Source organism: Quercus lobata, chromosome 8 (genome assembly GCF_001633185.2).
Source record: "Quercus lobata isolate SW786 chromosome 8, ValleyOak3.0 Primary Assembly, whole genome shotgun sequence".
In the NCBI taxonomy this organism is placed as follows: domain Eukaryota; kingdom Viridiplantae; phylum Streptophyta; class Magnoliopsida; order Fagales; family Fagaceae; genus Quercus; species Quercus lobata.
The window spans coordinates 56,112,045-56,129,765 of record NC_044911.1 but is presented as its reverse complement, the minus strand read 5'-3'; the positions used below and the strand labels follow the sequence as shown (position 1 = coordinate 56,129,765).

The 17,721-nt window shown below is 34.5% G+C and overlaps 1 protein-coding gene across 2 annotated transcripts; it reads left to right on the top strand.

The window, feature by feature from the left end:
* The first annotated feature begins 2,360 nt into the window (after positions 1-2,360).
* LOC115958258 (aminodeoxychorismate synthase, chloroplastic) lies at positions 2,361-16,507 on the top strand. Of its 2 annotated transcripts, none has more exons than XM_031076664.1 (14): positions 2,361-2,561; positions 3,478-3,876; positions 4,903-5,034; positions 5,470-5,537; positions 6,919-6,983; positions 7,107-7,173; positions 7,870-8,148; positions 8,244-8,343; positions 8,931-9,259; positions 12,540-12,619; positions 12,831-12,933; positions 14,191-14,273; positions 14,943-15,557; positions 15,853-16,507. In XM_031076664.1, exons 2-14 carry the CDS (start codon positions 3,546-3,548, stop codon positions 16,331-16,333), a joined length of 2,733 nt encoding a protein of 910 aa, XP_030932524.1. In that variant the 5' UTR covers positions 2,361-2,561; positions 3,478-3,545; the 3' UTR covers positions 16,334-16,507. The 2 variants fall into 2 exon arrangements, with proteins under 2 accessions (XP_030932524.1, XP_030932525.1); XM_031076665.1 differs by lacking the exon at positions 2,361-2,561 and having other exon boundaries at positions 3,531-3,617; positions 3,710-3,876.
* The last annotated feature ends 1,214 nt before the right edge of the window (positions 16,508-17,721 follow it).

The following is a 17,721-nucleotide window of genomic DNA, read 5'->3' as shown; positions in this document are numbered from 1 at the left end:
CATAGGCATTTGTAACATGTTTATCTTATGATTATTTTGGGTTGTGTCCGTTACACCATGGAGGCAATGACAATGACCCTAATCACAATCAAATTCCATACCTTGCTAACCAAAACTGAACATATATAAATATAATTTCAATCCCCATTACACCACAAACAAACTCAAACAAATAATCAATGACTAAATCACATTTTCTTTTAGTTGAATAAAAAGGGTACGAGGAGACTAGTAAGTGGAAACTACCTTGTATGTCATCATATGCACTCCTTTATTTGCTAAATGATGAATGAGTGATAGACTATAAGTAAGGGGGTCACCAGCGCTTTCATGTGGGTTAAGTCATATCATGACTCCCTATCGAGAAAACATTAATAATTTATAATAGTAGAAAGAAATACTTTTAGATTTTATCCCATATCAAGTGTAACTATTAAATCACCACTTTGAATGGTTTGAATATGATTTTAAAAAAATAATAGTAAGCAGAGATGGGAGAATTCGGATTTATATTCTCCTTCACTTAATAATTCAGCAATACCAATGAGCTACAAAGCTCTTGGCATCCTAACACAATACAATTATCATTTATTACAAATTAAGTATAATAATGGTAACAATAATATAAATCTATGTACCCCAGCATTATCCCATGAATAAAGACAACAAACCATGTTTCAAAATCTAGAATCAAAGAATAGTTCTTCTAGTATTATTATTTTCGTGTGTGTTCTAATAAGTATTATTGTTTACTAAAAAAAAATAGGGATGTTTATCCCATATTGGTTGTGTGTGTTTAGTGTCTACTATTTATAACCTCAGTCTACAACTACAAAGGTTTTGTAGTTATACTCTGGTTATGTAATATATTATAAACCTGCTTTAAAACACTAGTATTATTATTTTCGTGTGTGTTCTAATAAGTATTACTATTTACTCAAAAAAAAAAAAAAAATTCTATGTCTACAATTTTTGTTCCACCACTCTTTCTCCACCACTTAAAATCGATCTTATTAAAGTTTTGGTATAAAAATTGTGTCTACAAACTTTCTCATAAAAGACAGAGAGTGCAACATGCAAAATTGTCCTTTTGTTTCACTCTCAAAAAACACATAGTGGCTCTTCCCCCCTCCTTACCCCTATCATCTAGTGGCCGAGTCATTATTTCAATGGCCACAGTCTTTGGTAGCCACTAATTTTGGTATTTTGTGCTTAAAAATTTTTATATGTCATACCAAACATCAAAAAACATTTTACAGCAAAACAAGTAGATCGTTAAAACAAAGAAAAATGAAAGATAAGGAAATAAAGTAGGATAACTGTGTGATGTGTGGTCCCAAGCCCATTTTTGTTGGGCCCAAAGCCATATGGTACACGGTCAAGAGCCCATTGCTGGTGAGACCAGTTAGTTTGGACTGCAAAACAGGTCAGGCCAAGGCCTATTCAAGCCTCGAGGCCACTGTTGTTCAGACGCATCTCAGAATACATCGGTAGTGCCTTAGGAGATATCGCTGCTGAGCATCACTCGGCGTCTATCACGAGTTCCAATATATAAGTTCTTGTTCCCAAAGTGGGGCCTAGCTCTATCAGGAATAATCCAAACGGGTCCCCCTCACACGAGGATTGTTAGAAAACAATAAAAAGCTATAAATAGAGGGAAGGTCAGAAGGAAGGGGGTTGGACACTCTAGAGAGGGAGAGCTAGAGAATAGAGAGAGAACGAGAAGTATGAGAGTGAAAGTGTTTGGTCAACTTGGTTAATAGTCCTTTCGGGCCTAAAACTTAATCCAAAGGAACTACCCCTTGTCGGAAATCCATAACCCCCACATCAATAAATTAATTGTGAGCTCAATCAAACAGTTGGCCCAATAACTGAGAAACCGGGCACGCACAATAGCAATTAAAAAAAATTAAAACATAAATTATATGACTTACTTAAAAATGTAAGTCGATGTAACTTTAAATAATACTTGAAACAATGTAATTTTTTTTAATAGAACATAGCAACTTAATTTTAAATAGAAAAATGACATCATTTTATACATACATGACATTTTATAGCCATTTAATTAACGAAGCCACTTAATCAACTCTTATGGATGGAATGATAATGTTTAAAACGGACTTATAATATAATAACATTATAAAAAATAACGTTATTATAATAAAAAAATATAATAAATTTTTTTTAATAACGAATTTTTTTTAATAACAACAATAAAAAAATAAAAATAAAAAACAACTTGAAAGAGTAAAGACGAGAGGTTGTGAAGGTCCAATGGCCAACCAAGGAGAGGCGGCCCAAGATTTGTTCAACGAATGTACTGCTTTATTCTACTTTGAATTTGGAGGGTACAAAAACAATCAAATTAAAATTCATAACTTTCCATATCACCAAAGGTTGGTACTACACCCACCGTGGTCCCATCTGCCTCTGAATTCTTCTATTTATACCGCCTCTCCTCTCCTCTCCTTTTAACGTATCCTCCACCAACCTCACATTCTCTCTCTCTCTCTCTTCACAGAGGCATTTCGTCGAACACATCGAGCCCATGCTTTGAGGTTCGATTCCCACCTTCATTACACTACATATACCTACGTTACGTATCTGTTTGTGTGTGTGTGTTTTTTTTTTTTTCTTTTTTTGGAATTTGCTTTCTCTATCAGTAAGTTAAAACTCATTCATAAAATGCTTTTTGGTTTTTTAATAACTCTTTTGGAATCTTTCAGATCAAGATTGGCTTTATTCTCAACGTGTATGTTCTTTTTTTGTGTGTGGAAACTGTTACATGAGTTGTAAAATTTATCGTTATTATTATTATTATTATTATTTTTTGGGTAAAAGTACTGCTGTACCATGTAAAATTTTGATATTTTAAAAACCTGTACATTTTTTGTCCACTAATGTTAAAAAACAAAAGCTGTTAAATCTAATAAATATTGAATTAAAAAAGCTTTAAGATGTTACCACGAAAGACAACAATCTTCAGTGAGTGTTGGAAATCAGATTTGCAGACAAAATGAGATTGAAGTCATTTTTCGAACATTGGTGTAAGTGATTTGACAAAAAATGATGTTACAATGTTATACTGAAGCATTATTAGCTCTTGAAAGATCTATGTTGAAGTAAATTTTCACTGAGCTTGTCAACCTGATTTTTTTTTTTATTCTTGTTCATTAGTTTTTTTTTTTTTTTTTTTTTTTTTGGTAATACCTTTTGTTTTCCTGGTATTCTGAGTTGTTTGGACTGTTTGCAGAGCCTGATGTTACTAATTGATCCATCTGGCCAAGTAAATCTGGTTTCCGAAATTTTGTTTGGTATTCACTGATGTGACAAACTTAATTAAAAAAAAAAAAATCAATGCAGATCAAATTGACTTTGATTAGACTAATTTATTCAAAATATGCTTGTAACCGTCATGTTGTTTTATTTGGAATTTTGATAATATATTTGATTGTATGCGTTGTTATTTTGCAGAGGCGTGGAAGTGGGGGGATTTTGTGTTCACACACATATAAATTTTGCATTCCCCCTTATTGATAACAATGAATTTCACATTGTGTTCATCATCTTCTGAGCTCAAGTACCCTTGTGTTGAGGGTTTGCGGCATTCTAAGGTAAACATGCTAGTGCCCAGACCTTCTGTGAGGGTTGGTTATTCTGCTAAAAAAGATAGTATTCAAGTGTCTGATAATGATACTGGGAAAAGGGTCGTTGGAAATCATTTAATGCCTGGGAAATTGGAAGGACCGTACATGGGAGAGAAACAGCTGCAGAAGCCTAGTCAGAAGCTAGAATTTGTGAGAACATTGTTGATTGACAACTATGATAGTTACACATACAATATTTACCAGGAGTTGTCTGTTGTTAATGGATGTAAGCTCTCTCTCCATTTGCCTATATGTCTATCTATTTTCATGGTGCACAACTCTTTACTACTGATGTTATACTTTTCATCTTCTGAAGCATGCTAATATTCTTTTCTGATTGTTCATGATCCTACATTCTAAGGCCTTTTCTTTGCAACTTTTTACGGTATACAATAAGCTGGTTGATACATATAGGTCTCATTACTTTCATGATCCTCTTATATGAACTTTGATCTTAAAAACTTGATATTGAAATATTAAGTACCGTGAAGAAGCATTGCATTTATGTTAACTAGCTATGCTTACTTTTAAGTATCTTGTTTGATTTATGTTTAATTCATCGGTTTGGAGAATGCTGCTGCAAGTTCAAATGTGAAACCATAGAGCCTATGTTCTCTGGTTTCAAATATTGGATGCTTGGCACATGCTTAGTTAAAAAGTTTTGAAGCAAATGCATTTACAATTAGTTGGAAGGAAGAGTGGTTTTCATGTATTTTACTTTTTGATCAAAGTATTTTATGCGATTCATAAGATCACAGATTTACTGTTGTTTTCCATGCCTTGCTTCCTACTATGATGTTTAAGAACCCAAGCATTTAGGCTCTAATATTTTGAGGTTTTGTAGTAATATTGGAACATGGAAGGGTGTGTGCTTTACATGGGGTGGATCATTCTTTCAAAAATCTATCCTTTGTCTTTCTATGGTGATTTTCTAATTCTGCTTAAAAGAAATATTATTTTATGTTTAAGATGTCCACTCTTGATGATGGGATAACTTCGCATATCTAAAACTTCTGCATTGGCTAACCTTAGTAGCCAATATATGCCGCGAATAATTGCATATTTTATTAAATGAAATGATAGGGCCAGAAAAATAAGGTGGATGTGAAACATTCCTTTCACATAGTCATGGGTCTGCCATTGTGGAATAATAAGGTTTACAATATTGATGCAGAGATGGTAATAAGAACTTACTAGTATCTGGGTATAACTTGTTTTGACATCTTCCTCTTCTGGTTTGATATTATGCTAGTGCCTCCTGTGGTAGTGCGAAATGATGAATTGACTTGGAAGGATGTTTGCCACTATTTGTATGAAGAAAATGCATTTGATAATATTGTTATATCACCAGGACCTGGTTCTCCAACATGCCCTGCAGATATAGGTGAGAGAATGTAATGTAATTTTGATATATGCTTTTTATTCCATCATTTTCATCCATAATAGCTGAAAATAGTAGTGTGAAAAAATGTTTACTGAAAGCACTGTTCTGCGATAGCTATACTAACAATTTTCACTATCATGGGGCTATGGAAGAGCATACGATCATATTTGAATTTTCTTCTAACACAAGCAAGATAGAGGAAGCTTAATTGTGATAGGCTTTATTCCAGAGAGCTGTAGTATAAGTGGCATCCTAATTGAGCACTATATTATGAATAGATGGCTGTATGGCATTATGAATATCTTTTGAGTGATCTTGCCTAGCCAAAAAAGTGACAGCATAACTTATTACAGTTGGCTGCAGTTCTACTTTGTTTCTGTATATTCCTTATTTGTTCAATGATGATATGTTTTAGAAACTATTTTTATCTTGCAGGAATATGTCTCCGATTGCTGCTCCAGTGTTGGGATATCCCTATTTTGGGTGTTTGCCTTGGACACCAGGTATTTCTGTTTAATGTGCTTTCTATTGTCCTGGTTATTATGTGTCTATGATCATCATCTGTGTACTTAGCCCCATTTTAGGTTCTCTAGAAATCTTCCGTTAAAGCTGTTAATTCCATCTGAAAATTATTTGCATTTTAAGTTATGCTCTATGCCATATTCACATCAGTAAAAGTAAATTTTTTTTTTTTTTTTTTTTCCAAAATTGGTGCTTATGTATTATGTCGAACATCCTCAGACTCTGATGGTCCACCTACGGTATGCTCTAATTGTTTTTGTTGTGTTATATTGTATAAAATCAATGCGTGTACCCTTCTCATTTGTGGTTGCAGTGCAAAATAGATATATGGTTTTGTCAGGATGTGTGTCACACACTCGCATACACTTGGGTACCGTTTGGGTACCGATTAATGCATCCGCGTTTGTGCAAATAGGCATATCTACAATAACCCTTTGGTGAACAGTAAATTTTTTATTATTTTTTTATTGTTTTCAGTTTTCAACAAAATAAACGGTATCCAAACACACCCTTGGACATGTGTGCGACAGATATACTATAACAGCTTTACTTTACAGAGATACATTGAGATTCTAGGTTGACTTATTAAAAACAGTAATTAAAAGGAGAGAGATTCTAGGTTGTAACTTGTATTTGATTATCCTCACCTTAGTTTTCCTAGTTACAGTTTATTGATAAGTTTAGGCTATATGATTATTTACATATACAATATTTTAGACTTATAAAAAAAAAAAAAATACAATATTTTAGAATATAAAGAATCCATTTAAAGTAAAAAAGATTGAAGAATAAATGTGGCTGACCTTGACTGTTGAGGATCCATAGCCGACCTCAAAAAATTTGGGTCTAAGGATTGGTTGTTGTTATTTTAAATAAATGAGCTTGAAGCATTACCTTAACAATTTAATAAATGTGCAGATTATCAATAATATATATCTAAGTTCCATGCTAAACGATAAGTTGACCCACATACAAATCATGGGGCCCATATTTTAAAAATCGTAGGGTTTAAAGGATTTCCAATCCTGCAATAGAGACTCATTTTATTTTATTTTATTTTTCCCAGCAGTAGCACAGAATGTAGCTCTCCCTGCTTCCTCCCTCTCTCACTCTTACAAATGGTCTAAATTGAAACTATTATATTCACTGCAGCATCTCTTTCTTATTTTATAGTAAATTATACATTATACTGCGTATACTGTCAAATATAATCTTTGGTGATTTGATTCTATAATTGTTTGCAAGTAAATAAAACTATTACCTCGAGGATTATGCATCATAAATTTTTTCCTCCTTAAAGAAAGTTATTTATTGTCTCTCCACTTTTAGCTTTTCTTCTGAATGACTTATTATGATCTGCAGGCTTTAGGATATGTGCATGGCGCTCAAGTTGTCCGTGCACCTGAACCAGTCCATGGGCGACTGAGGTATGGTTATCTAGTTTTTGTTTTGATGTTAATTTAGTCAACTGAGAAATTCTGGTTTGGAGCAATAAGATGGTGACTTATTATTTTTAAAAGGCCTGCTAACTTATTTTTCGTCCAATATAGCGAAATTCAGCATAATGGATGCCGATTGTTTCATGACATTCCTTCTGGCAGAGATTCAGGATTCAAGGTCAGTTTGTCTTCGTTTGAAAGAGTTTGGAATTTATAGTTCTCAGAAGACTTGCAAAGAAAAGAGTTATTTTGAAAATTGTATTGGACACTACTGCAATGGCCAGGCTTATGGGTTTATTTTAACACCTACATTTAAATTAGGTAGTAGGTATTTAGCAACTGAAGCAATGTTATCAGAAGATTTCAACTGTTTGATGTAGTTCTCTCTTTCAATGTCTCATTCATCATTATTTCTTTCATTTCTTGATCTCTATGTACAACATACATGCAGGGGAAGAAAATCTATCATGAGGTCACTTTGGAGTTGCATTCAGATTATATGAGATTACAAATAAATTTTGAATTTTCATTTAGATGACCAACTCCTGTAATTTTAGTATGGTGTAAAACATTTTACAATTAAAGACCACAACCAACATGTAAATATATCATAAAATTCATGAAGATGGGAATCACATGAGAAATCTAATATACTTCAACTTGCAATTTTACATTTTAAATATGAATAAAACATTAGTAAAGTTGTCTTGCAGGATATGGTCATTTTTCAGTATTAGAAAGTGTTTTAAGTTCACAAAAATTTGGATAATCCTTTAAAACTGTTTTTACTGCGACTGCATACTCTGCTTTCATGGGCCCATAGGGAAATTATCAGTGTTGATCCTAAATTCCTGTTAATTAAAACTAATTGCAGGTGGTTCGATATCACTCGCTTGTAATAGATGCCAAATCTCTCCCAAAGGAGCTCATTCCTATAGCTTGGACCTCTTCTGGTGATGCGCTTTCTTTTTTTGAGACCCAGAAGTCTAACATTATGTCAGATGCTTATAAGAGTCAGATTGGGCATAAAAGCTCCTCTGAATCTATTTCAGAAATTAAAAATGGAAATTGTTCGCCATTTGTCCAGTTTGATGAAAGTAGAAGAGTCCTCATGGGCATCATGCATTCTTCCAGGCCACATTACGGTTTGCAGGTGGGTCACATGGTCATTCTGCTAAGTGTTTTTAATTATTCAGCTCTTCTTCTTTTAAGTGCTACAGTAACTCTTGACTTTCTTTTGACCTTCAGTTTCATCCAGAGAGTGTTGCCACATATCATGGGAGGCAAATATTCAAGAATTTTAGAAAGATCACAGAGGATTATTGGCTGAGATTGAGGCCATATGCTGGTAAACTGGAGCTCTGTTAAGATATACTAATTACTAATTCATTGTTCTTGTTTGGTGGCCCTTCTTTTTATGCATACTACATATATATATATATATATATATATATGCCCATGTAGATACATGTATGTTTGTTTTGGCTGACTCATAATTTTGGGAGATAGCCTGTTTATTGTTTTTATGAGGACAAAATGGTATACTGCCAGGTTTATTGTTAATAAAGATTATATGAAGATTTATGAGGACAAAATGGTATACTGCCAAGTTTATTGTTAATAAAGATTAGATGAAGAAGTTTGATGTTTTAACATACCTGAAAGGTTTATGACTACCTTCATTTTCTGGGGTTCTCCTATAAATGGTTAGTCCTACAGCATTGTGTATATTGACTGATGGGCTGGTTCAATCCCCATTGGCACTTGGCATTCTTTGTACCAAAACTATATAGCTTTCCCCAATGGTGTTTTTCTGGTCTACCTCATGATTGTCTCGAACCATTAACATTTTTCCTTTTGGGTACATATGTATACATTTATGTATGCACTACGTACGTAATTGCCCTGTGATTTCCTCTGAGTTACTTCTTTTAGCATGCATGCAGGTGCCCTGTGCTAGTCAACTTTTAAGAGAAGTTCCCAGAAGCCGGCATTTAGTGAGTACTGCAGCTGATCAACTATATAGAGACCCTCCCCAATCTAGCCAATTAGTGCATGATGCAGATAAGAGGAGCTATTTTGAAGTGTCCAATATGGTGCATCTTTCACACCCAAGCACCGGTGTTAAATTTCTAAAATTGAAATGGAAGAAATTTGATCACTTGGCCAGTCAAGTTGGTGGGGCAAGAAATATATTTTGTGAATTGTTTGGACGTCATAAAGCTGAAGACACCTTTTGGTTGGATAGTTCTTCAATTGAAAAGGTTGGTTTGTTGCCTAATGACTACTCTTACTGAGCTTCACAATGTTCCACTTTTTCATTATCTATGCCTTTCTTAACAATGTTACTGGTCCAATTGAAACAAGATTTTCTAGTGTCACAGTCTTACTTGCAATCTTGTGATTTTAAGCAGGGAAATTTCTTTTGTCAAAAAAACTGGAAATTATGAACTCTGGATATTAAAGAAATTGATTCTGGCAATTAGTATATAGCAAATCTTGGAAGAATTTAGAATGTGTCCATGGATATTTTTATCAGTCTTACCATACATAAAGCTCAACTTATTCAAGTTATACAAAACAGTTTGACTGCTTCCACCTCCCCTTTGGTCCAAAACTTACAGCAATAATAACAACTAAGCCTTGGTCCCAATTTTTTGGGGTTGGTTATGGATTTTCAACAGACTATTCAAGGTCGGTCACATGTATTCTTTTCTACCATTCTATCCTATCCGAGGTCATACTTTTTGTTATTTCCTTAATTGACATATTATTTTTACACTTTTTTTTTTTTTTTTTGATAAGTAATAAGACTTTTATTCAACAAGAAAAACGCAAACAGCCATTGCAGGCGTTCATGATGGTGAACACAAAAAAAAGCAAACAAAAACAACTGAAAACAGAAAAAAAGAAGCCACTTAAGAGGCACTACTAAGGGTAGAAAAGAACTCCAGAGCAAAAGAACAGTTTGAATAACCCCAGCACTTAGCCCATTCAAAAAGAGTATTTTGGCTGAGTGCTTGTAACTGATCAAGCATTCTTTCCAGAACCTCAAAAGAGCGTCGGTTTCTTTCCAACCAAACAACCCACATCAAACAACCGGGAACCACATTCCAAATGTCCGAAGCATATTTTCCCAACCAATTACTCCAACAAGACACCAAACTCTCCACAGAACCTGGCATGACCCATTGAATCCCAAAAGCTTGTAACATTTGCACCTACAAGGAATAAGCTACCGGACAGTGAATGAGAAGATGGTCCACAGATTCCGCAGAACAGCAGCACATACAGCACCTATTCGCCAAAGGGAGGCTCCCAAATCATCAAATTATCCAAGGTAAGAATCCGGCCATGTGCTGTGGTCCACAAGAAGAAAGCCACCCTCTTAGGCACCTTGATTTTCCAAATCCTGTACCCTTGATCTTATGATAGAAGGACCGAGTATCAAACTTACCATTCCTACTAAGGCACCAATGGGGTCTATCCCACCCAATACCTCTCGGGATCCGAGATTGAATGAGTTCTAGGAAAGAGAACGCAGCCTCAAATTCCCTCTCACGAAAATTCCTAAAAAATCTCACATTCCAACATCTATTACTCCCATCCTCCTGATGAACCAACAAGTTAGAAATACAGGCTTCCTTGTCACAAGAATATGCATTTAATTGAGGATAGAGCATTTTAAGAGAGAAATCCCCCACACACCTATCATGCCAAAAACGAATACAGGAACCATCACCCATCACAAAAGCTAAGTGTTTGGAGAATCTCTCCCAACTGACATTAATTCCACGCCAAAGGCCACACCCGTGTGCCCTTCTACAAGCTTTAGTAGTTCACCCCCCTTGAATGTTTAAAACACTATTCCGAAGACCCCCACAAGAATTTCCTCTGAATACGCTCCAATCTGTCAGCCACAACTACAAGGATGGTAAATAAGGATAGATAGTATGTAGGAAGACTAGAGAGGGTACTCTTCAAGAGAGTAAGCCTACCACCCTTAGACAAATATAGACGCTTCCAACCAGCCAGCTTCTTCTCCATCTTCTCCAAAATGGGGTTCCAAATGGATGCAGTCTTGTACAAGGTGCCCAAAGGCATTCCTAAATATTTCATGGGTAGGCTACCCACCCTACAACATGCCTAAATATTTTTTTCTCATTCCCTCAACTTGAATCAACTCACTCGTTCTCAACGGTGCATTATTGCTTTCCTTTGAACATGACCACACCTTTTCAAGCAACTATCCCTCGTCTTTTCATCAATAGGGGTCACCCTATCTTTAAGCAATTTTTCTTCTTTTGAATCCAATCTTTCCGTGTATTTCTAATTATCCATCTTAATAAATCTCATTTCAACTACACTCATTTAATGAATGTGTTAGCTCTTAATATCCCAACATTCAATAACATAAAGTATCTTATAAATTTTGTGATGATTGAGAAATCTTTAATAAAGAAAATCAAATGCCACCCAATACACAAGATGTGTACTTAGATAGAGCGTACTCTTATAAAACTTTCCCTTTCACATAATAGGTTTTCTATGATCACAAAATACTCCTAATATGTTTCTCCATTTCATATCCTATGATTTACATCCCTTGCGCCAAAACTTATCTACAAAAAAAGAAGAAAAAAGATATACAAGTCAGTTTGAAAATTGACATATAGTGGAGATTGATTTTTTATTTTTATTTTTATTTTTGCATTATACTAATTATATAACTTACAAAAAATTGTTTATGCAATGTTTTAATACGTTGATAGTTGTGTTGCTGATTAAATTTTTTATTACATTTTCAAAGATATAAAATATTGTTATTTGGACATTGGACCATTATGTTTGTTGGAAATTGTCTCAAAATCCTATTTGGACTTTGTTTGGGCTTTCTTGGTGTGTCTATTCCTTGTTAAAAAAGTAATATGGTATTCTTTGTCCACTAAGGTATTCCTAGACCACTAAGAAATATGAATTGCAGCCTTATGAATAGACAGTACTGTTAAGGGCTTTGGCCCAAGCAGTCCTTCCATATGAGGAGAAGAAAACTTGTAGAAGAACATGAAATGGGTTTCTTCAAAGAATAGTTTTTGCTAGTTGCTTGGGGGATAAAAGGTATTGGTGTGTGTGAGCTTAGAGTTTGCCTATTGATTAAGTGAGAGCATCATTGGGTTTATTGTAGCTGTGAGATTGTGAGTATCTCGTTTGTTATGGGTGTAATGGCTATAGGGTTAGTTTATGGAGGGTTTGTTATGGGTGTAATGGGTATTGGGTTAGTTTGTGTAATGTGTTTTGTGAGGCTTGTGAGAGTTGGTTGAATGTGGTTGCAACCCATATCATTGATAGTAGATATTGGTTAGTGTTGTCTATAGATGTAGGCTTGGAGTTGGCCAAATCATGTTAAATCTTATTGTCTTCAAAACATGTGTTATTTTACTTGTGTTCTTGATATCATTCTCATCATAGTTTTTATGGTTTACTGTTGTTTTTATTAGCCTGATGAAAAACTAATTTGGTATCCTCTGTGTCTTAAATCTTTAGAAAAGAGCACGCTTTTCATTCATGGGAGGAAAAGGTGGATCTCTTTGGAAGCAGTTGACATACAGACTGTCTGATCAAAGGTCTGAAATATCAATCATGAGAAATTTATGCAAACAAGTCCAAGTTTTTCTTCTTTCTTCTCCCTTTTCATTATTTTTGGAACATTTTCCTGTTTCTAATGATGGTCTTGACTTTGTGCGGTTAATTCAAGAACAAGTTTTAGAGTTTTTAACATTTGTTATGAGAATATAATATTATTAAGGTAATGATTATGTGCTTATCCTTTTACAGTGATATGTCTTTTAAAGGTGGAGGATACCTATCAATTGAAGATTCTCATGGCTCTCCCAGAAGCATATTCTTGGAAGAAGGTTTTCTTGATTATCTGAACAAGGTACTTCATGAACATCATTGGAGTAGTTGTCTTCTTTGTGCACACCTGAGATGCACTCGATAGTGGGATATGGCTTCTGTTGCAATCTTTTGTGTGCTGATGATCTATGTTTTTTTGTGACTATTCCATTAATTTCATATGTATTTTGACCTATCAGGTGAAAATGTTGTCTGTACATTTACTGCCTTTTTTATATCTCACCAGCGAAGTTGATTAGGCTTGCAACATTAAGTTTTACATTAGAGATCTAAATTTTTTTATTAACGTTAAATTGGAAGATTTACTTCATTATCTATCTTTTTATTTTGAATTTTATAGATCAGTTCACACCTTACAAGAATAGTGCTCTTTTTTGCATTTGCAATTTACCCTTTCACTTCAATTAGGATTACATTTAAGTGTTTAACATTGCTGTGGAATATGTTCTTTCTTAAGATGAGTGTTGTACCTTGTAGCAGACAGAGTGATATATTATGGTCAGCAACTTCATCAGGCCCTGAAATTGCTGGCATTGTGAAAATAGTGGCTTTAGGACTTTTCTGTAGTTCTGCTTGAGGAGTTTGATTTATATATCTTCCTTGGAGAATAGATGGAATTAAAAATTAAGAATTATATAGAAGGCATGCCTCTGGGACTTTGATGTGTGTCCCAAAACATATGAAACACATAGATGTCTTTACTGTATGCTCATGCATGGAGTAAGGAATGCAAACTGTTGCGAGTTTGAATCTGATATTCATTTTACATAGAAGTTTCTCAATTTGCACTCCACTTTGGTCTTCTCATTATCTCATACCTATTTCAAAACCATTTACAAAACTTGATTAATCAGATACTAGCATACAGGAAAATTCCTTTAACAACAACCCCCCCCCCCCCTCCCTTCCTTTAGTCTTAAATGAAAAAATTGATTATAATATATGATTTTGATACCCTCCTGAAGTGTAAACTCTGTGATCTTGTTTATCTCAAAATATATGTCATGAAATACATAGGTCTTTCTTGAAGATTACCAACTTGTGTCATCTGAGCATCTCCTTTTCTTTTTTAAAATAACTTTATGAATGAGCTATAGCTCAACCCGTACTTCCTCCTCCCATAGTATTGGCATAGAGAGTGAATTGGGGGTTCAAGACCCACTAGGTGTGTGTGTAACTTACTAGTAATTAAAATAAAATAAAAAACCTTTGTTTCTTATTAATATACTTACCATTTTGTTCTGATAATTTTTTCATGTTTGCTTGATCTTTGGGCCAGGAGCTTTTGTCATTCTGTTATGAAGAGAAAGATTATGAAGGACTACCTTTTGACTTTCATGGTGGATATATTGGTTATATTGGGTATGCAGTTAGGTTTATTCTGATTTTATATTCTTCATTCTACCATTTAAATAATGGTTGCATGTTACTTCTTTTAAAATTGGTGGCCCGAAACTCATTCTCTAATTTAAGCCTGTATAAAACCAATCTTGTACAACATGAATCATGAACATTTTATAGAAATGGGAGTCTAGCTCTAACACTTCATTTGGTTAGAGGGAATGGGAGAGAAGGGAGAAGAAAAGACCCAATGGTTCCCGCCAATTTTTAATTTTTAATTACTTTCCCTCCAAATCCATAAAATTACTTTTATTCCCTTGAAAATTTTTATTTTATTTGTGTGAAATTACTTTTATATCCTCATAAGTAATTATTAATTTAAAATTAGATGGATAAATATCAAAAAAATCTTTTTTAATTTTCTTTTTTAATTTCCTTTCTCTCCTATCTCTTCCCTCTATATCCAAGCACAGATGAGAAAATTTCCTTCTCCTGTCCTTGCTGTTTTCTCTTCTCTTCCCTTCCCTTCTGTGCAATCAAACGTAGTGTAAAGGATGTTTTTTCTTTCCACCAGATACAGTAGGACTCTCTCATGTACTCACTCTTACAAATTTATATGCTTTCACGGTATTTCTTGTATGGCTCTCAAGTTATCCCATAGAGGCTAATATTGATTTTCTTGTCATGCAGGTATAACCTTAAAGTTGAATGTGGTGTGGTCTCCAACCGCCACAAATCTAGGTCTCCGGATGCTTGCTTTTTCTTTGCTGATAATCTTCTTGTTGTTGATCACCAAAATGATGATGTTTACATACTGTCTCTACATGAAGAATGCAAAACTATGACACCATGGTTGGACGATACCGAGGAGAAGCTTTTCAGCTTAAAAGCTTCTGCCACAAGGTTAGAGGAGCAGACTTTCCAGGCTGCAACCTTATCCCCATATAAGGCAGGCTTTCATGCTGACAAATCCAGAGTGCAATATATGGAGGATGTTGAAAAGTGTCTAGAGTACATTAAAGATGGAGAAAGCTATGAGTTGTGTCTTACAACTCAGATTAGAAGAAGTATTGGGGAAATAGATCCTCTTGGACTTTACCTTCACCTTAGACAAAAAAACCCAGCGCCATATGCTGCCTGGCTTAATTTTTCCAAGGAAGATTTATGCATTTGCTCTTCTTCCCCTGAGAGGTTCCTGCGATTGGACAGAAATGGTACATTGGAAGCCAAACCCATTAAGGGCACTATAGCTCGTGGTGCAACAGCAGAGGAAGATGAACAACACAAACTGCAACTACAATATAGGTAATGTGATTCTCCTGTTCAACAACATGAAAACTCATTTTTCATTTTCTGCCTTTAGTAATACTACTGTGAATTTGAATTAATTGTTCTATGTATGCTTGGTCAATTGGAAAAGACTTTATTATCAGGATGGTAAGTTCCATCGAATAATAGGCCAGTCAAAACGTTCAAAACAAAAAAAAAAAAAAAAAAACACTGCATTTTATGTCCAAGAATAGTAGGTTTGTGTTCTTCTGCTGCTCCTTGCCATGATCTAATGTGCTCTCTCTCTCTCTCTCTCTCTCTCTTGTGACAGTGAAAAGGATCAGGCAGAGAATTTAATGATTGTTGATCTTCTAAGGAATGACCTTGGTCGTGTCTGTGAGCCTGGCTCTGTTCATGTTCCTCATCTTATGGATGTGGAATCATATGCGACTGTTCATACCATGGTGAGTACAATTCGTGGGAAAAAGCAGTCAAATTTAAGTGCAGTTGATTGTGTCAAAGCTGCATTTCCGGGTGGTTCAATGACAGGCGCACCAAAGTTAAGATCAATGGAATTACTTGATTCTCTTGAAAGTTGTTCACGGGGCATTTACTCAGGGTCCATTGGATTTTTCTCGTATAACAAGACGTTCGATTTGAATATTGTAATAAGAACAGTTGTTGTGCACGAAGGTGAAGCTTCCATAGGAGCAGGAGGGGCCATTGTTGCTTTATCAAATCCAGAAGACGAGTATGAAGAAATGATTTTGAAAACAAATGCCCCAGCAAAGGCTGTAATGGAATTTTTATAGGGGAGTCAGCATTATGCATTGTACCTTATCCACTAGCTAATTTGATAGTTTCATTGAGGAAAGTTATACGGTCCTGCGGAGAACCGCAGCAATGTAACATAGTATAGATTATAATTGGATTCATGATTTATTTTGACATAACAATAAAAGGGTTATTCTTTTTTGAAGTGACGACGTGATAGAATGTTGTGGTTTCTTCTTATCTATTATAGGTATATTTATATTTTATTGCCTAGCCTTGAGTAGATAGATGTCGCATTGGCTTGATTCTCTTATATTACTCTATTCTTATCTGCATGTAAAATTTTCTTCTCTGAACTGAAAAGGAAAAAAAAAAAAAAATGACAAAGAGACAAATTTTGGGAAATGTGAAATTTCCAATATGTTGACACTCGGTTGTTGGCACCAAACACCTTGGGCCCCAGTCACCACGGTTTTCAGTAGTATCCTAATATCCACCACAAAAAAAAGAAAGGGAAAAAAGAACTAGTGATATAATGAGAAATATGTTCAGGGTTTGTTTACTAATGTCTTTTTCAGGATGTTAGATTGTGACCGTCGAAAGTAGATTTAAATGAGTATTTAGCTGTTTTTACTTCTATGAGTCTTTTCAGTTGGGTTTAACATTACATCTCTTTCAGTTTTAATGAGAAGTTGTTACATTATTTACTAATTAAATTTGCTGTGGAGATTAAAACCTAATATAAAACTAATTGAACAACCCTTTTTTAATTTAACACTTATTAACTTTAGGGTTTAAAGTTTTACCGCCTAAGGTTTTCCTCCTTTTTTTTCATTTTTTCTTTTTCCTTGCAGCCAAATAAGAACTTAGACTATTTAGTATAATCTCTGCGCGCCGGGGGGGGGGGAAGAAAGAAAAAGAGTGAAGAAGAAGAAATCTTTTTTGAAGGTATTATGTTACTACTATATACAGGCAAGAGTATCAAATATCATCAAGAACAAAGTTTATTTGGAACTTTTGAGAAATAGGTAAATTTTAATGGTAAGAAAAAAAAACTTAAAATTTTTCAGTGGTTGTGTTGATTTTCAAAAATGTAATATTTGGCTAATAATTGTAATCTATCATGAGGAAGGAGAAATTTTCATATTCTTGTTTTATGTTTTAAGAATCCTAGGGATCTTGAAGTGGATGACATTAGTTCATTGCTTGCAGAGTCTATCACCACTGTTAGAATTGAAGCATTTTTTATCTTTCTTTGAAAGGTTTAAATGAGAACATAAATTTTGGGTGATATTGAATGGATGCAATGACTTGTTAATTTTGAATGATTGTGAATGGCCAGGGTTTGCAATTATTCGAGTTCACAGTTTATGCTTCTTTGTTTAGCTCAAAGATTCTAATTTTGGAACTCACAATTTATGCTATA

What these genes read in the sequence shown, in the direction of transcription:
- LOC115958258 (XM_031076664.1), top strand. Translation starts at nt 3,546, where the DNA reads ATGAATTTCACATTGTGTTCATCATCTTCTGAGCTCAAGTACCCTTGT. An exon ending in GGATATATTGGTTATATTGG is followed by an intron (nt 14,274 to 14,942) that starts GTATGCAGTTAG and finishes CTTGTCATGCAG; the next exon opens with GTATAACCTTAAAGTTGAAT. An exon ending in AAACTGCAACTACAATATAG is followed by an intron (nt 15,558 to 15,852) that starts GTAATGTGATTC and finishes CTCTTGTGACAG; the next exon opens with TGAAAAGGATCAGGCAGAGA.